We start from the raw sequence: 25,936 nt of genomic DNA on the forward strand, positions 1-25,936 counted from the left end.
TGGGGAGCAAAGGGCAAGAATTCCCAGTGATAGGCCAAATTGCCTTGTGCACAGTAATACCTCCATAATTCTGCGTATGTGCAGTATTCAAAATCTACCCCGAGCCAAATGTAAGTCAACAAGCCAAGCTTTCACCTTCTCTCTCCCATATGAAAGGTTCTGTCTGAACTGACGTTTGAGTTGTTGTTGTTTACTTTAATCATCTGTTATGATGATTAAATCATCTTTTAAATCATTTCTGATCTTTTTCCTGTCATGGTTTCGGATTTATGTCAAACCCCCACATCAAGGACATCTTCAGAGAGCAAAACCTCAAAAAGGCAGCATCCACCATTAAGGAACCACACCACCCAGGACGTGCCCTCTTCTCATTGCTGCCATCAGAGAGATGGTACAAGTGCCTGAAGGCACACACTCAACAATTCAGGAACAGCTTTTTCTCCTCTGCCATCAGATTTCTGAATAGACATTGAACCCGTGAACACTACCTCACTACTTATTTTATCTCTTTTTGCACTACTTATTTAATTTCACACACACAATTATACTGTATAATAATAAATTATACTACCATAATTTACAGTTTTATTATGTATTGCAATATACTACTGCTGCAAAATCAACAAATTTCATGACATATGACAATAATATTAAACTTGATTCTGATTCTGAATGGGCTCCCTCAGAAAAGTGTATACTAGAGAGCAAATAAGCTCTTCTCAGACTTCCAGCCAGGTATCCTAGATAACTTGCATAGAAATCGAATCCACGAGTAAGATTATGGGACATAACACCTTCAGTGCATTTAGTCTATATTTAACTGAAAGCAACCAAGTAGGTGTGAGCTGATTGTCTGGGGAAGAAACATGACTTTGAGAGGGATAATAAATCAGCCAAAATTAGCAGTGCAGACTCGACGGGCTGAATGGCCTAATTCTGCTCTTGTGTCATGTAGTCAAGATGGTAGAAACATTCAATATTAGGCTGCAGAAGAGAGGAGAGAAAAAACGTTCTGGCGTGTGGAGGAACGGAGTGCATCTCTCCTCGAAAGAGATGTTGATTTGGCTGGCTGATGCCCTCCGCGATTTTGGGTTGTGGGCTAGTGCCATCATAAACAATTACAGTGCTAACAAGTTTACCCATTACAGGTTAATTGAACATAAATATTTGATTTGTATTAAAAGGAATTGATTTAGTATGCGTGGATAATTTGCCACAGAGCTTCTCCAGCACAAATAATTTATTAATAGTCAAATTACCCAGAGAGCTTTTTCAAATTTCCAGAGTAATTGGAAACTTGGAGAGCTGCTTTAAAGCATATTTAATTCATTCATTTTTTGAAGAGAAAGTTGTATTGGGGAGGAAAAGCTGGATGGACACATCATTGTGAAATATATGCAATTTTGTTCCCTTATTTCTTTATTTCTCGAGATGTGGGCACTATTGGTAAAGTCAGCATTTATAGCCCATCCCTAACTGAGTCAAAGGATACCAGTGCTGGGGAAATGTATTGAATAACAAGGGAAGGTGGTTAGGTTCTCTCTTGTTAAAAATAGCTGTTTTACGACACTTCTTTGAGGAATGTGTTTGTCCGTTACTAAACCATTTAGCAGCCTATGCCCAAATTCTGCCCCATTCTTGCTGCTTCATGTTGTGCCATGAAACATAAAATCAATTCCAGCACAATGACGTGAATGTTTACCTATCTCTGTCTCACAATAAACCTCCGGTGGACTTTGGAGGGCACTTTGGGGAGGCAGTCTTGTAAAGCAGTTGGAAATTGGCAGGTAGCAAAGTTCAAAGTAAGTTTATTATCACATTGGCATATGTCATTGTGGGCATCGCTGACCCGTGGTTGGAAGCAGCTCACAGCTGAGAGCTTGGCATGGTATTGAAATGATAGGCAGGTGGGCAGAGGATGTGGGGTGGCTTAATTGGCAGAAAAATAAATCAAATCCTTAGGAAGAACTGACTTGGGATCAGGAGATGTCAAATCCTCGTGGAGAGAGTTAAGAAACTGCAAAGGTAAAAAGACCGTGATGGGAGTTGTACACAGGCCTCCGAACAGTAGCCTGGATGTGGGCTACAAATTGAAATGGGAGACAGAAAAGGCATATAAAAAGGGCAGTGTTATGATGATCATGGGGGATGTAAGTATGCAGGTGGATTGCAAAAATTAGACTGGTGCTGGATCCCATGATAAGCAATTTGTAAAATGATTATGAGTTGGCTTTCTAGAGCAGCCTAGGGTTAAGTCCACTTGGAAAAGGCATTTCTGGTGGACAGTACCAATCCAGAATTGATTAGGAAGCTCAAGGTAAAGGACCCCAGTAATCATATTACGTTAGAATTCACTCTGCGTTTTGAGTATCAGTATCGTGGTTGAGTAAAGGTAACTACAGAGGCATGATTGAAGGAGAATGGCCAAAGTTGATTAGAAGGGGACAACCAGCAGAAATGGCTGGAATTTCTGTGAGTAATTTGGAAGATGCAGGTCTAGAGATAGATAAGTCACCTGGATCAGATGAACTACACGCCAGGGTTCTGAAAAAGGTAGCTAAAGAGATTGCGGAGACATTAGTAATGATCTTTCTAAAAAAAAATCTCTAGATTCTGGAATAGTTCTGGAGGACTGGAAGATCAACAGAGCTGAGGAGGGAATTCTCTGGCCAGTGGGGTGGTGACTCTGTGGAATTCCTTGCCGCAGGCAGCTGTGGAGGCCAAGTCATTGGTTATATTTAAAGCAGATATTGATAGATTCTTGATTAGTAAGTTACAGGGAGAAGGGAGGGGTGAAAGGGATAACAAATCAGACACGATGGAATGACAGAGCAAACTCAAAGGTCCTAATTCTGTTCCTATTCCTTTTGATCCTATTCCACAAGGAGATAATTGACTAGTTTGTTTGTTACACCTGGTATTCATAAACTGTTTAACAGCTTGAGAGGCATTTGTTAGCTGTATGTAAGAGTCATTAAGCTATACAGCATGGAATAAGGCCTTCCAACCAACAACTTATAGAGCTGTATCCCTAAAACAAAGAGTGGTTTCCAGAAACAAATACACGATTCACAAAGTAATCTGTTTTACCTTTTGATTTTATTGTTTGTTATCAGGCAGAAGATTATAGATAAAAACTGAAAGTATGTTCCAATAGAGTCACAACATCTTCTAGCCTGCTGTTATAACTATTGAATAGAAGCCTAATATGATGAGATGGACTGTTGCCTGCCAGCACTGCACTTTCTCTACTTTAGCACGCTTCTGCATTCTGTTATTGTTTTCTGTTGTGATGAAGTGATCTGAATGGATGGCATGCAAGACACATTTTTTCACTGTATGTGACAATAATAAATCAATTTACCAATTTAAAGAAGCATAAAAAGATCACAGCATTGCTTTAACAAAGAAAGGATATACGAACTTAAGTCTGCAGCCAAGCGGCGATCCCAGTATTTGTTGGCTGTTTCCAGACAGACCTGTAAATTGAGGTAGTGAGGTAAAGGGGTTATGGAAGAAATTTCAAAGCTCAGAGCCCAGGTGCCTAATGGTGGAGCAACCAAGTTCGAGGATGGTCAGCTTAGAGAATTATCCTCAACTTAGGCAACCCCTGAAGTCAAGAATGACTTCAAAAGTTTATAAAATAGCACTCAAACTTTTCAGCAACTCAGAGCATAAACACTCGATATTTTGGGCCAAGACTTTTCACCAGGAAGGTGAAAAGGGTGTCCTTCATTCTCCTACATTCCAAGGAATAAATAGCTAGCCTGGTCAGCCTCTCCCTGTAAGGCCTTTTAGTCCTTATCCCATTCTTGGTTGGTGCAACTGTAACGAAACCCAATTTCCCTCGGGATCAATAAAGTATGTCTATCTGTCTGTCTGTCTGTAATGTCCTTGTAAGTCTTTTCTGCACTCCTTCCAGTTTAGTCACACCTTTCCTAATAAAAGACTACAAGACAATAGGATATAGAGGAGAATTAGCCATTTGGCCCATCCAGACTGCTCCGCCATTCCATCATGGCTGATCCAATCCTCCTCACAGCCCCAATCTCCTGTCTTCTCCCTGCATCCCTTCAAGCCCTGAACAATCAAGAATCTATCAACCTCTGCCTTAAATAAGCATAAAGACTTAGCCTCCGCAGCTACCTGTAGCAAAGAATTCTGCAGATTCACTACTCTCTGGCAAAGAAGGGGGACCAAAACTGTACACATCACTTCGCGTTTTGATCATTGCACAGACTCTAATGGGAGGCTGATTCTCTATTCTCTCCTCAGCAGGAAATTGCCTTTTCCCAAATATGGAGCAGGAAGCAGAAACCTCTGCCATGTGCCTTCAGAGTGGAAAGATTCAACTCAACAACAACTCAGCTCTCCTGTAGGATCTGTGTCCGACAGCTCAAAGGTGACGAACAGACCTTTCACATCAATACCTCCATCCTTGAGGTGAGCTTCACAAGCATTCCCTGGAGCAGGTTCACGGTCTTCTGACGTAGCACATCTCCTTCAAGGTTCAATGTGTTGTACATTCAGGGATACTCTCCCGCACGCCACTGTTGGAACACATGGTTGTTCGGGTTACTGTTACCTTCCTGTCAGCATCAACCAGTCTGGCCATTCTCCTCTGACCTTTCTCATTAACAAGGTGTTTTTGCCCACAGAGCTGCTGCTGTCTGGATTTTTTATTTCTCGCACCATTTTCTGTAAACTCTAGAAACTGTTGTGCATGGATATCTCAGGGGATCAGCAGTTTCTGAGATACTCAAACCACCCCATCTGGCACCAACAATCATTCCACGGTCAGATTCACTTAGATCAGATTTCTCCCCCATTCTGATGTTTGGTCTGAACAACTGAACCTCTTGACCATGCCTGCATGCTTTTATGCACTGAGTTGCTGCCACATGATTGGCTGATTAGGTATTTGTATTAGCGAGCAAATGTGCAGGTGTAGATTTTGTGTTGGCAAAGCGAAGGTATTCTTAGTGTAATGTTCTGTAGTACCAACTGTAAGATTGGGCTTTGATTCCTTCCACTGTGTGTAAAGAGTTTGTACATTATTATGTGCAGTTCTGATCACCGAATTATAGTAAAGATGTCAACAAAATAGAGAGAGTACAGAGAAGATTTACTAGAATGTTACCTGGGTTTCAGCACCTAAGTTACAGAGAAAGGTTGAAGAACTTAGGTCTTTATTCTTTGGAGCGTAGAAGGTTGAGGGGGGACTTGATAGAGGTATTTAAAATTATGAGGGGGATAGAGTTGACGTGGATAGGCTTTTTCCATTGAGAGTAGGGGAGATTCAAACAAGAGGACATGAGTTGAGACTTAGGGAGCAAAAGTTTAAGGGTAACACGAGGGGGAATTTCTTTACTCAGAGAGTGGTAGCTGTGTGGAGTGAGCTTCCAGTAGAAGTGGTAGAAGCAGGGTCAATATTGTCATTTGAAGTAAAATTGGATAGGTATATGGACAGGAAAGGAATGGAGGGTTATGGACTGACTGCAGGTTGGTGGGACTAGCTGAGAGTAAGCGTTCGGCACGGACTAGAAGGGTCGAGACGGCCTGTTTCTGTGCTGTAATTGTTATATGGTTGTATTCTCCCCGTGACCGAATGCCCTAATTCTGCTCCTATGTCTTATGACCCTGTGTGCTTCCTCTGGGTACTTCAGTTTCCTCCCAACACTCCAGAGGTGGATAGTTAGGGTAAATGAGTTGTGAGCGTGTTACATTGGTGCCAGAAGCATGGTGACACTTGCGGGCTGCCCGGTACAATCCTCGCTGATTTGATTTGATTTGACGCAAGCAATACATTTCACCATGCAAATGCAACAAATAAAGCTCGTCTTCATCTTTATTTGGCCAACCAAGCGCTGACCATTTCTTTTGAAAAGGGTTCCAGTTAGTCCCATTCTGCTGTCTGTGACACTTCTACTTGGGAGTGTCTCCTCGCGATATAATTTGTTTCCATAGCTCGATCAAGACAAGTGCTCCAAATTAAAAGGCAAATTTAAGAAATGCAGAGTTAAAAAGTGCGGAGGAAACTCAGCAAGTCAGGCCGCATCTTAGGATGAGAGAAACAGAGTAAATGTTCCCGGTCAGTGACCTTCCATCTGAACCACATGCTTCAAATCCGAATCATAGTCTGTAAAGTTGTTTCTCTCTGTGCTGTTTCAGAATCAGAATCAGGTCTATTGTCACTGACAATGTCATGAAATTTGTGGTTTTGTGACAGAGGTATAACGCAAAACATTAATAAACATTAGCATAGGTTACAATAAATAAATGCCTGTAGATAGAGAGATAGGTAGATGATATTTGGAGGGACTCCATTGGTCAGGGTTGACTATCGATATCGCATCCTAGCTGTCTACGTGGTATGCAAGCCAGAGTAGTATGATATGGACCAGGCTCCCCCTCTCCACACAGCGGGTGAATCCACAGGAACGACAGAGACCAATACAGTTTGGCACCAGCAGCGTCACAGGAGATGCCAGTCAGCATTGAACTCAATGTAGGATTGCCGTAGGGACTCCAGCTCCGGATTTCTCCTCGGGGTTTACTCCCAAACTCTTCTCCAAGAGTGGGTATAACTGCAAGGCCGTGGAGGTCCCAGATCAGAGTTTTCCTTCTCTTAGATGAGCTGCCAACCATGGCCGATGAGCCCCATCTACCCAAACAGGTTGTACTAAAAGAGAGCTAAGTATTGAGGTAGGACTGTTCAGAAATCTGATGGCAGAGGGTAAGATACTGTTCCTAAAACTTAAACGCAAAATGCTGGAAATCTTGAAAAAAAAATACAATTTGCTACAGGCCCGAGAAATCAATTGTTTATACCCCTCCATAGATGCTGCCCAACCTGCTGGCGTTCCTCTATCACTTTGTGCGCTTTCCTAGAAAATAGACTGTGTACCTTCAGGCTTCTGAACTTCCTCCATGATGAGATTAATGAGAAGAGGACATGTCATAGATGGTGAGGGTCCCCAGCCTTCTTGAGGTGCTCACTGTCTTTGGGAGATGTCCTCGAAGGGGTGGAGGCTTGTGCCCGCGATGGAACTGGTTGAGCCTGCAATCCTCTGCAACTTCTGGTCCTTCTGGAATCACTGATTTGCAGCTGGTCTCAAAAAAAAAGGCTCAACTTTAATCATAAACACAAGTCTGCAGATGCTAGAAATCCAGAGTAACACACACAAAACGCTAGAGGAACTCAGCTTCTAGAGAGTGAAATAAAGAGTCAACGTTTCGGGCCAAATCTCTTCACCAAGATTAGTGAAGGGTCTCTGCCCAAAATATCGTCTCTTTATTTATCTCCATTGATGCTGCCTGACCTGCTGAGTTCCTGCAACATGTTGTATATGCTACTCAACTTTGGGTGGTGGGACGGAGATACATCTCTACCATAGGAGGTGTAAGGTGCTCCTTCCCTCTGCTAGCCGGCAGGTCACCCTTAGATCCCCCGCCCCTGGTATGACCAGCTGGTGCACATCACAGGTTCTGGTTATGTGACCACTGACGCCAGGCAGACAATCTCTGAAGAGTATTGATAATGGCTGGGGTCACCCGTCTTGTAAAGACACTGCCCAGCAGAAGGCAATGGCAAACCACTTCTGTAGAAAAACTTGCCAAGAACAGTCATGGTCACAGAAAGACCATGATCACTCACGTTATACGACACAGCGCATAGCAAATTAACTTAAATTTAATCACTCTATAACATTCTTCATAATTTTAAGCAAACCTGTGAGAGAGAAAAAGGTAACTCACCACTTTATGTTTGCACTGTTCCCTGTGGTGTTAGGATTTTGGCTTGAAATGTTAAATCGCTGATTTATCACTTTTACTCATTATGTGAATGTCTGCAAGGGGCCTTTTAGTGCATAAAACACCGAACTCGGAAGGCATTTCAAATCCAATCAATAACCATTTTTAAATTACCCTGGTGGTTCTAGCCTTTGAAAAAAGGATATGAATTTCTGTGGTCATATTAATGTCCCTCTCAAGCAGTCACTGACCCACAGTGAATTAAATGCATCTAAAATATAGTTATTGTTGTGGTGTGTAAAGTTTGACAGCTAATTTAGAGGGTCTCACAACATGATGACAGATCTGTTTGTTGGTAAAGTTGATTGGGGTGTAAGCATTGTCCAAGCTACACCAATCCTAATCAAAATAACAGCATGGAATCTTTTACATGGATTTTGAAGAGAAAGCAGTATTTCGTTCTTGAGGTCCCAACCAAAGGGAAGTACTGCTGACAAAGCAGCGTTCCCTCAGCCTTCATGTTGCTGTTGAAGTTACTGAGACAGGGTGTGAATTCTCACATTTCTGTCGATGGAAATGATTTATGGCATTGTGAGGCGGCACGGTAACATGGTGGTTAGCGTAACGCTGTTACAGTGCCAGCGGCCGGGTTCAATTATGCCACTGTCTGGACAAACTCCGTAGCACTTTGGTTTCCTTGGGGTGCTCTGGTTTCCTCCCACACCCCAAAGATGCACGGGGCAGTAGATTAATGGGTCCCATGGTTGAAATTGGACAAGACGGCCCTGTTACTGTGCTGGCCCCTAAATAAAATCATATGGCACAGAAACAGGGTCCATGGCCCAAATGGTCAATGGAACCAAGATTTCCATCTAAGCTGGTCCTATTTGCCTTATTTTGGCCCCTCATACTCTCAGCCTTTCCTATTCATGTCCCTGTCCGGGTGTCTTTTAAGATGAATGCACTTGCCACGACTTCTTCCTCTGGCAGATCATTCTTTATATGGACCTCCCTCTGAGTGAAGAAGTTGCCCCTTAGACTCCTCCCAAATGTTCAGGTTCACCTCCATGAATTCAAACAGTGTGGAAAGCCATCCTTCAAAACTTCGATGGCCTCATCCTGCAACATTTTAGTGGATTTGGCATTCAGAACTTCTTTCCCCCACTTAATGAAACTTCCTTTCAACAATGCCATTTTCAAACCAGGTGATGATAGAAATCTGCTCCTATGTGAAGCAAAGTACCTTTAAGGATGTGAAGGAGGGAAATTTGAATGCACCGTCTGGGAGAGTGGATGAGATGGAGTCACTGACAGAATTTAAGTGTCTAGATAAGCTTTGATCTAAGTTTAGTCATTGAGGGCTTTAGACCAAGTGCAGGGATATGGGGTTAATTCAGAACGGTGCCCACTGTCAGCGTGGACAAGTTGGGCAGAATGGTCTCTTTCCGTACAGTACGATCCCCAATTCTAATTTACTAAAACTAGGATGCACAGCAAGAGGAGGGGATGGAATCTTATAACGATTATGTTAAAGAAGCAGTTAGGTAAGACACAGATAGGCAAGCCACAGAAGTATACGGTACCCTATTGTCAGCAAATAGGTCCAAATGAGGTCAAATTGCAGGCAAATATGCAAAGGAGGATACGGTGCTGATGGGGGCAAGTGAGTTTAATGCAGATGGGCACAGAGGTCAGCATGGAGATGGTAGGCCAAAGGGCCAGTTTCTATGCTGCTTGATTCGAAGGCTGTAGTAGTCTCTCGAAGTCCGAGGAAGACGAATGTGTTGCGCAGTCAACGTCTGTGGGCACGCATATGACTTCTGAGGCTGAAGTCCGAAGCGCAGATGGGGCAAGGAGCACCGCCTGTTGGGGCAGAAGCGGACGCCTTCCTGTGTCTTTCTTGACTCGCCTTGAGGCGCTGCATGCGCCAGTTGGCTTGGAAGCTGTTTGCTGCCTTGGCGCATAGATTGCGCCACTTGGACCGATCAGCAGCAGTGTGTTCGAGATCGCGGGGCTGGAGTTTGGCCCACTTAAGGTTTGACTTGAGGTTGTCCTTGTACCTCTTCCTTGGGGCGACCTTGGGCACGGTTGCCCTGCTCCAGTTCTCCGTAGGACAACTGACGCGGCATTCTGGACTCATCCATGCAGATCACATGGCCGGTCCCCATGGAAGGCTGTAGTACCAAGGACAAAACCAGCAGAGAAAAATGTGGAGTGACTAGGAACGCTCAACCTAAAACCACCAAAGTGGTTTGATAGAGCAGCTCAGAACCTTGAAGGGTTTTAAAAACTACTTCCAGTGGCAGAATAGTTCACAGTCAAAATCATAGATAGAATCATTATGACACGAAATGAGACCAATTGGCCCTCCAAGTCTACACCAGAAATGTATCTTACAGTGATCTAGAATGGTAGGGGGAAGTGTACTCTGCCTTTGTATTTCTCCTTTATCGTCAGTAAGCATTCTTTCCTCCATGTAGGGGTAGATTTTGTTTGCCAACTCGCCTGAATCTGCCATTGCTACCATCGGTAGACAACGCGCACCATTTTCATGTCATTATGAGAGGGTAAAGTTAAATGTCAGTGGACAGTAGAATTAATTAGATAAATCTTATAAAGATCCAGCATGAGGTGAATCTGACTGAAGTACCATCTTCTCCATGCATCAGTATGAATGTTTTGTTTCATTTGCACAAGATGTACTACTCCAGATCGAATAAGGTAAAAATGTACGTCATTTTTATATTAGAACAACAGTAAAATGGTTGTAGATGTTCGAAAAAGTATTAGAAAGGTTAGCTTTATTTGTCACATGTACATCAAAGTACTGAGAAACAGAGTGAAATACGTCAAACTTACATTGAAAATTTTAATCACAAAGAAGCCTGCGGATGCTGAAAATCCAGAGCAGCACACGCAAAACACTGGAGGAACTCAGCAGGTCAGGCAGCATCTATGGAATTGAATAAACAGTCAACGTTTTGGGCCGAGACCCTTCTCCAAGAATTTTAGATGCTCTACCTTCAAGGGCAGCTGTTCTAAAGTGTGGATCAGTGTGAGGTTAGGTCCATGACGTCCCGCAAACCTCAAGGCCCAGTTGCTGTCAGTCTCACTGCCATTGTTAGACACATTGCCTTAAGAGAGTTTATTAAACTCCCCCAAGGATTCATTCAGCTCATGTGATGTTGGTCATTTCAGGAAATGTTGATTAACTGTGTGACACCAGCGCTAGCCCCTATCAACATCATTGTAAGGTACAGACCTGTATCAAGATAGCGCATTCATCTGAGGTATCTTGTGGTATTTCATTCAATTGCTGTAGAATTTATAGAAAAACTAGTGAGTGGTTGTTGCCAACAAAATTAATTCATTCTTGTTCCATTGCCAGTATCACCTATTGTACTAACACCTCTAGAGCTGCCCCATCCAATACACTAGTGAAACTCTTGTCCATGCTTTCAAATCCAGACATAATGCTCACCTGCCTTTTGCCTTGCAAGGGCTAGGAGCTCATCCAAAACTCTACTGCCTACGGTCTACCTCGTGCTGTTATCTCGTCAGCCCTGTGCCCGCTGGCCTGTGTTAGATCTGGCAATCCAATGCCGTGTTTTCCAAATGCTCTCCCCAATCCATTCAATTTTATTTATCTTGTTTAGAGATACATCACGGAACAGGCCCCTCTGGCCCACCCCAGCAACCCACCTATTTTGTTACAAGCCTAATCACAGGACAATTTACAATGACCAACTAACCTACTAACTGGTACATCTTTAGAGTATGGGAGGAAACCGGAGCACTTGGAGGAAACCCACCGGTCATGGGGAGAACGTACAAACTCCTTACAGACAACACCAGAATTGAACTCCAAACTCCGACTCCCTAAGCTGTAACCACTACGCCACCATTGAGCCCTGGAAATTGCTCCAACCCTCAAAACTCTCTTGAGATCTCTGCGATCTCCCATTATTTCACATGATGTATGGTTTAGTAGTTTAACTGGGCACTGAACATGCCCCTAGTGTGTACATGGCTGTTTGAACCAGCAGGTGTTGATGGGGATCTGTGGAGAATATGAAGGGATTAGTGAAAGTGGGTGCTCAGTGTTCAGGGCAGTGAACATATACTCTGTTTTGGTGCTGTTGGCCTGTAGATCATTTAATTCCTATCTCAAACCCGTAACCTGTACCAACACAGCTATGGTAACCACACATTCCTAGGTGCCTAACTGACTGGCAATGTCTAGTGAGTCCGCAAATTAGTGCAGGAGCAGAAAAAGCGGCAAAGCAATGTAAGATCAGTCATCTCATCATGGGCACTAGCCTTCCCTCCATCTTCAAAAAGGCAGCATCCATCAGTATGGGCTCCCACCACCCAGGACATGCCCTCTTCTCACTACTTCTTCTTTGGCTGTCCATCGATTTCATGTTGACTGTGCTGAGAGTTTAGTCTCTGCAATCCAGGAACTCTACTCCAACATGCCTTGCACAGTAATAAGACAGAATGTGTCGTGCCCCCACCATACAGTCTCTCTGGGCTTCCAAATCGGATGCTTGGTGGTACACAGGAGTGTAACAGACTTAGCGGATAAGGAAGCTGCCCCGCAGTGACAACTAACTAGTGATGCCACCCGTTGACCAGCACTCCGGTTCCTCCGCATGCCACCAAGCTGGCTGTACCATTGACCCTTTTGGATTCATCTGCCACAGACACCATCAGACGCCCTGCTACCAGCGTCCTTGTTGGGTGAAGCCTTTGCCTGAAGAGGCATAACCCACAAAGTAGCAAAGGCATGCTTACCTCCTTGACTTAGCTAGTCACGATCCTACTACTAGATCTAGTTTAGTAGTATACCAATGGAACATCACCTTCACGGCTAGGTTAGACCTGCCAGAGAACAAATCTCTGACATACTTAGCTGATGTTCGGCCATTGTCACTCCTACGCCGCGATGAGGCGCCAAGGTAGGATTTTGTAGGATTTCATTACTACCATCAGAGAGGAAGTACAGAAGCCTGAAGACACACAATGAACATTTTAATAACCATTTCTTCTCCTCCACCATCAGATTTCTAAATGGAGAATGAACCCATGATCACTCCTGCCCTATATTTGCACTACTTATTTAATTTTATGTTTTTTCTTATTGTAATTTTTAGTCTATTTTACCTATTGTACTGCTGCCACAATATAACACATTTCACGACACACGTCAATGATAATAAACCTGATTCTGATTTTTAATGCAGTCTCATTTAGGCCTGGTTTAAATCAAAAGAAATCAATATTTCTTTGCAGAAGTTCTGTTTAACACTCATTTACGTGAATCCTAAGCTAATCGCATTTTATTCTCCCCCATATTTCCTTCAATACCCCGCAAATTCTGATTGCTTGCACTCTAGTGGTAGTTTACTGTAGGCAATTCATCATCGTCATTATGTGCCATGTCGAATGATGTGGGCGATCATTTCACAATTTACAGTGGGCAATTAGTCCACCAGATTCTGATTAAGATTCATTTATCACATGTACATTGAAGCATACAATGAAATGTGTGTTTTGTGTTTGTAACCAACCAAGAGATGTGCAAGGTATCGCAACATAGGACGCCCATGGGGCTCGGCAGAATAACAGAGAATGCAACGAAACAGAACACAGCAAGCAACAAAACAACAACAGCAGAAGAAGCCCCATTTCCCCCCCCCCTCCACCACACACCCACATCAATGGGCAGTCCTCCAACCCCAGGATAGACCTCCAATCTCCAGGCTTCAGTCATCGGGTTTCAACTTTGACCTTCGGGCTCCAATCTTCGACACCGACCCCCCCCCCCCCCCGACTAGCTGATGACAAGACCCCAAACACCCAGGAATGTTTTAGTGGGAGGAAACTAGAGCATTCAGGGAAACCCATGCCATCTCAGGGAGGACATATGAACTTCACATAGAGAGTGCAGGAAGTCAGAACAGAACTGGTGTCACTACAAGTGTGAGGCAGCAGTCCTGCCAGCTGCTTAGCTGTGCTTGCCTCGACTACGTAAAGCCACGCTAAGGGAATGATTGTCTCCCAGCCCAGTCCCAGAAAACAATCTATACTTAATGTCCTGTATTAGTTTTATTCTATTCACGAGAATCAGGTTGACTCTGTGGTTAAGAAGGCATACAGTGCATTGGCCTTCATCAATCGTGGGATTGAGTTGAAGAGCCGAGAGGTAATGTCGCAGCTATATAGGACCCTGTTCAGACCCCACTTGGAGTACTGTGCTCAGTTCTGGTCGCCTCACTACAGGAAGGACGTAGAAACCATAGGAAGGGTGCAGAGGAGATTTACAAGGATGTTGCCTGGATTGGGGAGCATGCCTTATGAGGATAGATAGATAGATAGATAGATAGATAGATAGATACTTTATTCATCCCCATGGGGAAATTCAACTTTTTTTTTCCAATGTCCCATACACTTGTTGTAGCAAAACTAATTACATACAATACTTAACTCAGTAAAAAATATGATATGCATCTAAATCACTATCTCAAAAAGCATTAATAATAGCTTTTAAAAAGTTCTTAAGTCCTGGCGGTAGAATTGTAAAGCCTAATGGCATTGGGGAGTATTGACCTCTTCATCCTGTCTGAGGAGCATTGCATCGATAGTAACCTGTCGCTGAAACTGCTTCTCTGTCTCTGGATGGTGCTATGTAGAGGATGTTCAGAGTTATCCATAATTCACCGTAGCCTACTCAGCGCCCTTCGCTCAGCTACCGATGTTAAACCCTCCAGTACTTTGCCCACGACAGACCCCGCCTTCCTTACCAGCTTATTAAGACGTGAGGCGTCCCTCTTCTTAATGCTTCCTCCCCAACACGCCACCACAAAGAAGAGGGCGCTCTCCACAACTGACCTATAGAACATCTTCAGCATCTCACTACAGACATTGAATGACGCCAACCTTCTCAGGAAGTACAGTCGACTCTGTGCCTTCCTGCACAAGGCATCTGTGTTGGCAGTCCAGTCTAGCTTCTCGTCTAACTGTACTCCCAGATACTTGTAGGTCTTAACCTGCTCCACACATTCTCCATTAATGATCACTGGCTCCATATGAGGCCTAGATCTCCTAAAGTCCACCACCATCTCCTTGGTCTTGGTGATATTGAGACGCAGGTAGTTTGAGTTGCACCATATCACAAAGTCCTGTATCAGTTTCCTATACTCCTCCTCCTGTCCATTCCTGACACACCCCACTATGGCCGTGTCATCAGCGAACTTCTGCACATGGCAGGACTCCGAGTTATATTGGTTATATAGGTTGAGTGAACTCGGCCTTTTCTCCTTGGAGAGGCAGAGGATGAGAGGTGACCTGATAGAGGTGTACAAGATAATGAGAGGCATTTTTCGAGTGGATAGTCAGAGGCTTTTCCCCAGGACTGAAATGGCTAGCACAAGAGGGCATAGTTTTAAGGTGCTTGGAACTACAGAGGAGATGTCAGGGGTAAGTTATTTACACAGAGAGTGGTGAGTGCATGGAATAGGCTGCTGGCGAAGGTGATGGAGGCGGAAACGATAGGGTCTTTTAAGAGACTCCTGGATGGCTACATGGAGCTTAGAAAAATAGAGGGCTATGGGTAAAGCCTAGCTAGTTCTAAGGTAGGGAGATGTTCGGCACAGCTTTGTGGGCCGAAGGACCTGTATTGTGCTGTAGGTTTTCTATGTTTCTATGTTAACCATCTGTACTCATCCTCAGAAGAATCTCGAAGTTGCAGTTAGTAAGCAACTTCAGTTAGAAAGTTAAATTTAGTTAAAAAGTTATTTAGTAATATAATTGATCTACTGTACCAAAAAGTTTGAGACCCAGCACTCAGACGGAATATTTTAATTCAACTGATCTCACTTCCCTTCATCTGAGCAGCCAACTCAGCAGAACTGGAAAGAATAAGTTAAAAATCATTTCCTGAAGTAATAAATCCAACATTTAATTGGCTCTGACCTTCCTCTTGCCCGATTAGCCTCTAAAGAACAGGGGAGGAAGCCAATAATTTCCATAACTCAGGAACTGACAGAGAAGAATGCAAGGTCCAAAAGATGTTCACGAGAATGATGTTGGAAATGAATGTATAACACACGAGGAGCGTTTGAATTCTCCAGGTCTTTACTCGCAGGAGTTTAGAAAAATGATGGGGTATCTCATTGAAACCTACCCAATATTTACAGCTCCAGACAGAGTGGATCTGAAAATGATGTTTCCTGTAGTGGAGGAGACTAGGACCAGAGGGCACAGCCTCAAAATATAGGGACATCCCCTTAGAACAGAGATGAGCAAGAATTTTTTTAGCCAGAGAGTGGTGATTTTTTTGTCGTGGTTTGCTGTGGAGGCCAAGTCATTGGGTATACTTAAAGCAGAGGTTGGTAGTTCCTTGCTGAGTAAAGGCCTCAAAGGTTATGGGGAGAAGTCTGGACAATAGGGTTAATAAAGCAGCCATGTTGGAATGGTGGAGAAAACATGACTTGATGGGTTGAACGGCCTAATTCTGCTCCTTTGTTCTTATGGTCTTACTACAAAGAGGCATTCCAGTGAGATTTTCAATAAAGGTTACATTAATGTAGCCATTGCATTCCATTTATATATAATCAATTTTTGTTTAAGAGCAGAAATTGATGTACCCTGTGGCATCCAGTGTCTTTGCGTATGTGAGCTGATAAAACCATAAGACGTAGGAGCAGAATTAGGCCACTTGGCCTTTCGGGTCTTCGCTACCATTCCATCATGGCTGATTTATAATCACTCTCAACCCTATTCTTTCCCTTCTTCTTGTAACCTTTGATGTTCTGACTAACCAAGGAACTATCAACCTCTGCTTGAAATATACTCAACGACTTTGCCTCATGGCCATCCGCGATGATGAATTCCACAGATACGCTCCCCTCTGGCTAAAGAAATTCCTTCTACCTCTGTTCTAAATGGGCACCCCTCTGTTCCGAGGCTATGCCATCTAGTCCTCGACTCACCAACTCTAGGAAACTTTATCTCCACATCCACTCTATCTGGGCCTTTCAATATTTGATAAGTTTCAATGAGATCTTCCCTTTATTCTTCTAAACTCCAGCGAGTACTCGCCCAGTGCCGTCAAACACTCCTCATCTTTTCATTCCTACAAACATTCTCATGAATCTCCTCTGGACCCTCTCCAATTCCAGCACATCTTTTCTTAGTCAAGTGGCATGAAACTGCTCACAGTACTCCAAGTGATGTCTGACCAATGCCTCAGAAAGCCTCAGCATTACATCCTTGCTCTTATATACTAGTCCTCTCAAAATGAATGCTAACATTGCATTTGCCTTCCTCACCACTAATTCAACCTACAAGTTAACGTTTATGGAATCCTGCACAAGGACTCCCAATTGCCTTTGCACCTCTGATGTTTGAATTTTTGCCCCATTTAGAAAATAACCTATGCCTTTATTTCTTCTACCAAAGTGCATGATCATACACTTCCCTACACTATACTTCACATGCCACTTCTTTGCCCATTCTTCCAATCTCTCCAAGTCCTTCTACAGATTCCCTGCTTCCTCAACACTACCTCCCTCCTCCCACTCATCTTTCTATTGTCTGCAAACATGGCCACAAAGCCATCCATTCAGTTGTTCAAATCATTGACATGTAACTTGAAAGGAAGTGGTCCCAATACTGGCCCCTGCGAGCAGTATTAGTCACCAGCAGCCAAACAGAATAGGCACCCTCCTTTCTGTTTCTTTGTCAGCCAATGCTCTATCCATGCTAGTATCTTTCTGTAATACCATGGGCTGTTATCTTGCTAAGCAGCCTCATGTGCAACACCTTGTCAAAGGCTGTCTGAAATTCCAAGTATGCAACATCCTCTGACCCTCCTTTGTCTATTCTGACTGTTATTTCCTCAAAGAATTCCAACAGATTTGTAAGGAAAGATTTCCACTTAAGGAAACCATGCTGACTTTGGCCTGCTTTATCATGTGCCTCCAAGTACCCCAAAATATCACCCTTAAAAAATGAACTCCAACATCTTCCCAACCGCTGAAGTCAGGCTACCTAGCCTATAATTTCTTTCCTTTTGTCTCTCTCCCTTCTGTAAGAGTGGAGTAACATTTACAATTTTCCTGTGCTCTGAAACCATACCAGAATCTAGTGATTCTTGAAAGATCATTGCTAATGCCTCCACAATCTCTTCAGCTTCCTCTTTCAGAACCCTGGGGTTTAGTCCATCTGGTCCAGATGACTTATCCACCTTAAGATTTCTCAGCTTCCCAAGCCCCTTCTCTTTAGCAATAGCAACAACACTCATTTCTGCCACCGATATTCATGAATTTCTGACATAATGCCACAGTGAACACTGATGCAAAATACTTAAGTTCATCTGCCATTTCTTTGTCCCTCATTACAATCTCTCCAGTGTCATTTTCCAGCAATCCAATATTCACTCTCGCCTCTCTTTTATTCTTCATTTATCTGGAAAAAAGTCAGTATTCTCTTTGACGCTTTCGGCTAGCTTACTTTCATATTTTATCTTTTCTCTCATAGTTTTTTTTATCAATTGTCTTCTGTTGGATTTTTAAAAACTTCCCAATCCTCTAACTTTCACTAATTTTTGCAATATTATATGCCCTTTCTTTTGCTTTTTTGCTCTCTTTGCCTTCCCTTGTCAACCACAGTTGCCTCATCCTCCCTTTAGAATACATCTTCATCTTTGGGATGTACCTGTCCCCCACCTTCCAAATTGCCCCCCAGAAACTCCAGCCATTGCTGTTCTGCCATCATCCCTGCTGCTGTCCCCTTCCAATCAACTTTGTCTAGCTTCTCAGTCAGGCCTCTTAAATTCCCTTTACTCCACTGTAACACTGATACATCTGACTTTATCTTCTCCCTCTCAAACTGCAGGGTGAATTCTAGATAGATAGATAGATAGATACTTTATTCATCCCCATGGGGAAATTCAACTTTTTTTCCAATGTCCCATACACTTGTTGTAGCAAAACTACTTACATACAATACTTAACTCAGTAAAAAAAAAATGATATGCATCTAAATCACTATCTCAAAAAGCATTAATAATAGCTTTTAAAAAGTTCTTAAGTCCTGGCGGTAGAATTGTAAAGCCTAATGGCATTGGGGAGTATTGACCTCTTCATCCTGTCTGAGGAGCATTGCATCGATAGTAACCTGTCGCTGAAACTGCTTCTCTGTCTCTGGATGGTGCTATGTAGAGGATGTTCAGAGTTATCCATAATTGACCGTAGCCTACTCAGCGCCCTTCGCTCAGCTACCGATGTTAAACTCTCCAGTACTTTGCCCACGACAGAGCCCGCCTTCCTTACCAGCTTATTAAGACGTGAGGCGTCCCTCTTCTTAATGCTTCCTCCCCAACACGCCACCACAAAGAAGAGGGCGCTCTCCACAACTGACCTATAGAACATCTTCAGCATCTCACTACAGACATTGAATGACGCCAACCTTCTTAGGAAGTACAGTCGACTCTGTGCCTTCCTGCACAAGGCATCTGTGTTGGCAGTCCAGTCTAGCTTCTCATCTAACTGTACTCCCAGATACTTGTAGGTCTTAACCTGCTCCACACATTCTCCATTAATGATCACTGGCTCCATATGAGGCCTAGATCTATCATATTATGATCACTCTCCCAAAGGTTCCTTTGCCTTAGTTCCCTAATCAAATCTGGTTCACTACACAACACCCAATCCAGAATAACCCAGTGGGCTCAAACGCAAGTTGTTCTGAAAAGCCACCTTGTCAGCATTCTACAGATTCCCTCTCTTGAGTTCCACCACCAACCTAATTTTCCCAATCTACCTGCATATTGAAATCCCCCGTGACTATTGCCCTTATTACATGCCTTTTCTCTTTCCCATTGAAATTTATCTCCCACATCCTGGCTACAGTTCAGGGGCCTGTATACAACTCCCATCGGGGTCATTTTACCCTTGCAAATTCTTAACTCTACCCACGGGGATTCTACATCTTCCGATTCGAAGTCACCACTTTCATTTTTTTTTTACCAGCCCCTCTCCCTGCCTGTCCTTTCGAGGCAAGGTGTGTATCCTAGGTTGTTAAGCTGCCAACCACGACATTCTTTCAGCCACATCTCAGTGACGCTCCCAGCGTCATACCTTTCCAACGGTGCGATAAGATCGTCTGCCTTATTCCGTATCCAACTGATGGTGGAACTAAGCTGAGTACAGCCAGGCAAATGATATCACTTGACCCATTCCAGCACTAACTTAACATTCAGTACTTGCTATGAGGCATTTATAATTAATGAACAATCCAAGCATACAGGTGATTCATGGATAATGCATCACAGCCAGTGATAGTTTCCTGACAATGGTTCGAAAGAAGGCACTTAAAGAGAATAATCCGCAGGGCCCCTGTGTGAGAAAATTATTTTCCTTCCCCTGGCGGTAAAGTCACTGATCATTTTTGGCTTGGGCAATGATTAAAGACGCTTGTCTCTTCTTGCAGGGCGAGAGAGAAGCTGTTCACCTCTGCACACAGTTTGCAAGTGGTGTGACCAATGTAACAGGCCCCAAACCGTTTAAGATTCCATATTCCATCAGGCAGAAAATCTGTTCCACGTTCGACATTCCCAGTGCAACAGGCAAGGACTGGCGGCTGTTAGCACAGAAACTGCATATTGACAGGTGGGTAGAACGAAGGCACACCACCTGGGAGGAACAGTCACTGTACTAAAACTGGCTTTCATGTTCTCTGAGATAATTTACTATGGATAGGTTCAACTCAAAAAATGCACAATGAGGGGATTCCCTAGGAGTGTGCTTGTGGTTACAGAAACTCTAGCAACTTTATTTTTTATTTGCGAGATACAGCACAGTAACAGGCCTTTCCAGCTCAACAAACCCGCGCTGCCCAATTACGCCCATGTAACCGATCAACCTACGAACCCATCCGCCTTTGGAAATCCACATGGTCATGGGGAGAACGTACAACCTCCTTACAGTCAGCAGCAGGAATTGAACCCAGGTCGCTAGCTCTGCGGTAGCACTGTGCAAACCGCTATGCCACTGCTGCACCCCAGCGCGAGCAGTGGGTCTGTGTTTACGGGAGGACCCTGGGGGGGGTGTGTCTGCATTAGCAGCGGTTCTCACTTTGGCATGTTTCAGGGAGTGCATGAAGATTTCCAAGGGGACCCCAGGAATATGTCAGTGATACAGGGGTCCCTGGGAGTGTGTCAGGATTTACAGCAGGTCCCCAGGATTATGTCAGTATTTACAGGTATGCCCAGAAATGCATCAGGAATTACAGGGTGTACCAGGGAACACGACAGGATATACAGGGGGATGCTGAGAGTCAGTCAGGATTTCTGGAGGGTCCCTAGGTGTATGTTGGTATTTATGTGACCAATGACAGCATTAACATAACATTCAGTACTTGCTGTGAGGTGTATGAGAGTATTTTGAGTAGTATAGGGATTTTACAGGGGGATCCCTGGGAGTCCGTTTGCATTAACAGGGATCTCAGCATCTGCAAGGTGTTTTAGAGTCTGTGCAGTCATTTAGAGGGGGGCTTGTTGTGCGCTTGTGTATAAAGCAGGTCTCAGAGAGTTTGTGAGTCAATGTATCACACCTGTGAGAGTGCATTGGTATTTACAGGTTGTCCCTAGGAGTGTGTTAGTGTAGTATGTAGCACACCCCCTAGGACTGTGTCAGTATACTGTACACCGGGAGTGTGTCAGTGTTTACAGGGTACACATACTGTCCGTGCTTTCTCAGTATGGTCCTTTACCCTTCCACTTTTCAAATGCCAAATGAATTGGCTGTCTCCAGTGTAGAACAGAGAAAATGACACACTAAACCTCAGCAGCGCCCTGAAATTTCACTATTCCGAGAGTTTAAAAGAAGCGAGCAGGGGCAAACTGCACTTCTTGTGCGCTACAGTCGACGAGGAGATATTGGATTGTGCATAATTAGGCACCTGGCAAGATCCAATAAAAAGAAGTTAGGTTTAAATGGAGCGGCCATTGTGGGAGTGGGCCATTGTATGAGTTGGTTTGAGGAGTTGAGGTTCTGGGTAATTGAGGCTTTACTGAGAGGCTTAGGCTGTAGGTAGTTTTTTTTGTTATTTATTCTTTTTTTGTTAGTCCTCTGGAAGATCACAGTGGCAATCTGTGTGTGAAGCCAAAAGAGATGGGGGAGAACTTAAATAGATGTTTTGGATCTGTACTTACTTAGGAGACGGACACAGAACCTATAGAATTGAGGCAAAGCAGCAGCAAGGTCAAAGGTTCAAAGATTCATTTTATTATCAAAATATGTTGCCAGAATCCAACTCGGAGATTCATCTTCTCCCGATAGCCATGAGATACAGAAAAACCATGGAAGCCATCGAAAGAAAAGACATGAACCCCCCCCCCCACAGAAAGAAAAAGAAACAAAAACTCACAAACCCCAAATTCCTCAAACCCTCCCTCGCACAAAAACTAACAGATCACCCTCCCGGAAAACAGAAGCTAGAATGTTAAACTCCAAACTCCCCAGCCCCCTTCCTCACCAAAAAACTAACTTATCACCCACAGGGGAGAAAAAACAGCGGTGATAACATCAAACCCCCAACCCTGTCTCTCACACACAAAAATGTTAGCAGATCCACCCCACAGAAAAACACCAACATGAACATCAGGTCCCAATTCCCCAACCCCTCCTTTGCACAAAAACGAACATATCATCCACAAGGACGTCAAACCCCTGAACCCCAAACCCTCAACCCGCCAGTCGGCAACAAGAAAGAGAACACAGAAAACTGAAGGCGAGCAATGTAAACTACTGTCCTCACCAATATCACATAGGTCTCAGAATTTCCAGAACATTCTCTGTCAGCATTGAGGAGAGCGACCGCTCGAACTTAGTCCTTCTGTGGAGAGCAACTGTCAACACACGGCCTCCATGGAGAGCAACCACCAATCCACGGCCTCCATGGAGAGTGACTACCATCCCGCGGTCAGGAAGAACTGGAGTCGATCATAGCCCGGTGCCCCTTCTCTGGTCTTTTTCTTGAGGCAGCTGATGCTTGTGGTCCTCTCTTGGAATATTCTTGGGGACAGCAGAGCGCTAGGCCACTCGATCGAACTCCAGACTGGGAGACAAAGGTTCCAACAGTTTCCAAAACATAATTAAGATAAAAAGGATAGTAGAAGATGTAGAAAAGGGGAAATAATTGACTAGCTGGAAGATGTCTCCCAAGGAATCATTTCTCACTAGTGCCATCTTGAGCAACTTGTTCTTCTCAAAGACCCTTTTCAGATTCAATACTTTGATCTATAAAGGCCGTGTGCCAAAACCTTTACAACTTTCAATGAATTATGGACCTAATGTTGTTCTTAAATAACATTATGGGTCCAACACTAACGTTGCTCCATTGTTTAAGAAAGGTTCTAAGAATAAGCCAGGAAATTACAACCCATTGAGCCTGACACCAGTAGTGGGAAAGTTATTGCAAGGTATTATAAGGGACTGGATATATAAGTATTTGATTAGATAGGAATTGATTAGGGATAGTCAACATGGCTTTGTGCATTGTAGCTCGTATCTAACCAATCTTATAGAGTTTTCCAATGATGTTATAAGGAAAGTTGATGAAGGAAAGGTTTTATCTACATGGACTTTAGCAACGCCTGTGACAAGGTCCTGCATGAGAAGTTGGTCAAGAAGAATCACTTTGCATTCAAGATGAGATAGTAAATTGGATTAGACATTGGATTCGCAGGAGAATCCAGAGTGCGGTAGTAGATGGTTGCCTCTCTGACTGGAGGCCTGTGACTAGTGGTGTGCAACAGGGATCAGTACTGGGTCCAATGTGTTTGTCATCTATATCAATGATCTGGATGACAGAACATAGAATAGTACAGCACATTACAGGCCCTTCGGCCCACAATGTTGTGCCGACTCTCAAACCCTGCCTCCCATATAACCCCCCCCCCCCACCTTAAATTCCTCCATATACCTGTCTAGTAATCTCTTAAGCTTCACTAGTATGTCTGCCTCCACCACTGACTCAGGCAGTGCACTCCACGCACCAACCACTCTCTGAGTAAAAAGCCTTCCTCTAATATCCCCCTTGAACTTCCCACCCCTTACCTTAAAGCCATGTCCTCTTGTACTGAGCAGTGGTGCCCTGGGGAAGAGGAGCTGGCTGTCCACTCTATCTATTCCTCTTAATATCTTGTACACCTCTATCATGTCTCCTCTCATCCTCCTCCTCTCCAAAGAGTAAAGTCCTAGCTCCCTTAATCTCTGATCATAATCCATACTCTCTAAACCAGGCAGCATCCTGGTAAATCTCCTCTGTTCCCTTTCCAATGCTTCCACATCCTTCCTATAGTGAGGCGACCAGAACTGGACACAGTACTCCAAGTGTGGCCTAACTAGAGTTTTATAGAGCTGCATCATTACATCGCGTCTCTTAAACTCTATCCCTCGACTTATGAAAGCTAACACCCCATAAGCTTTCTTAGCTACCCTATCTACCTGTGAGGCAACTTTCAGGGATCTGTGAACATGTACCCCCAGATCCCTCTGCTCCTCCACACTACCAAGTATCCTGATAACGTAGTAAACTGGATCAGTAGATATATGAATGACACCAAGATTGCGGGTGTAGTGGACAGCGAGAAAGACTATCAAAGCTTGCAACGGTATCTGGATGAACTGGAAAAATGGCAGATGGAACTTAATGTAGATAGGTATGAGGTATTGAACTTTGGGAAGACCAACCAGTTTAGATCTTCCTCGGTGAGTGATAGAGTACTGAGGAGTTCAGTAGAACAGAGGGATCTGAGAATACAGATCCATAATTTATTGAAAATGTGATCACAGGTAGATAGATTCATAAAGAAAGCTTTTGCTACATTGGCTTTTATAAACCAATGCATTTAGTACAGGAGATGGGACGTTATGTTGAAGTAGTATAAGACATTGGTGAGGTCTAATTTGGAGTATTTTGTGCAGTTTTGGTCACCTACCTACAGGAAGGATGTAAATAAGATTGAAAGAGTGCAGAGAAAATTTACAAGGATGTCACCAGGTCTTGAGAACCTTTGTTGCAAGGAAAGGGTGAATAGGTTAGAACTTTATTCCCTAGAATGTAGAAGACTGAGGGGAGATTTGATAGATGTGTACAAAATTATGAGAGGTATAGATAGGGTAAATGCAAGCAGACATTTTCCACTGAGGTTGGCTGAGACTATAACTGGAGGTCATTGGTTAAGGGTGAAATATTTAAGGGGAACACAAGGGGAAACTTCTTCACTCAGGGGGTGGTGAGAGTGTGGAACAAGCAGCCAGCACAAGTGGTAGATGTGGGTTTGATTTCAACACTTAAGAGAAATTTGGATAAGTATGTGGATGGGAAGGGTATGGAGGGCTATGGTATGGATGCAGGTCGATGGGACTAGGTAGGTTAATCACTCAGCACTAACTAGATGGGATGAAAGGCCAGTTTCTGTGCTGTAATTTCTCTTCTGGGGAAATTAAAAGATCTCACACCACCTACCCAACAGGGAGGAGATAGACAGCTATCTATCCTTCCCTCAATGTCAGAAAAAAGTAAGAGGCCGTGCACATGCTCCTGTCTACATCAACAGTGTCGGGGTTGAGAGTTTGAGGTACATCACCAATAACCTGTCCTGGTCCAACCATGTTGTTGTCACAGCTAAGAAAGCTCACCAATGCCTCTACTTCCACAACAATCTAAATAAATTCAGCATGTTCCCCATCAGTTATTCCCATTTTTAATTGAGGCTCTATAGAAAACGTTCTGTCTGAACGCATCACAGCTTGGCATGGCTGCTGCTCTGCACATGACCACAGGAAATGGCAGAGTTGTGGACACAGCTCAGCACATCATGGGAACCAGCCTCCCCTCTATGGACTCTGTCTATACTTCTCGCTGCCTCAGTAAAGCAGCTGGCAGAACCAAAGTACCTTCCTTCCCCTCTCCCATGGGGCAGGAGATGCAAAAACCTGAAAGAATGTACCACCAGGGTCAAGAACAGCCTCTGTCCCATTGTTATCAGACTCCCAGATGGACCTCTTGAATGATAAGATGGACCCTTGGCCTCACAATCTACCTCATTATGATCTTGCACTTCATCATTTACCTGCACGGCACTTTTTCGTTAACTTTTACACTT

The 25,936-nt window shown here is 43.8% G+C and overlaps 1 protein-coding gene across 7 annotated transcripts in view; it reads left to right on the forward strand.

The window, feature by feature from the left end:
• The window catches only part of LOC140734734 (netrin receptor UNC5D-like), an 820,373-nt gene that overhangs the window by 790,574 nt on the left and 3,863 nt on the right, over nucleotides 1-25,936 (forward strand). For 4 of the 7 annotated variants that reach the window (XM_073059143.1, XM_073059171.1, XM_073059187.1 and 1 more), the window contains 2 exons: nucleotides 4,276-4,443; nucleotides 20,254-20,432. In XM_073059143.1, coding sequence (XP_072915244.1) covers nucleotides 4,276-4,443; nucleotides 20,254-20,432 — 347 coding nt within the window. The remainder of the gene's footprint in view (nucleotides 1-4,275; nucleotides 4,444-20,253; nucleotides 20,433-25,936) is intronic. The other 3 variants (XM_073059151.1, XM_073059181.1, XM_073059196.1) reach the window with 2 other exon arrangements.

The sequence above is a fragment of the Hemitrygon akajei genome, chromosome 1, assembly GCF_048418815.1.
Source record: "Hemitrygon akajei chromosome 1, sHemAka1.3, whole genome shotgun sequence".
Lineage (NCBI taxonomy): Eukaryota > Metazoa > Chordata > Chondrichthyes > Myliobatiformes > Dasyatidae > Hemitrygon > Hemitrygon akajei.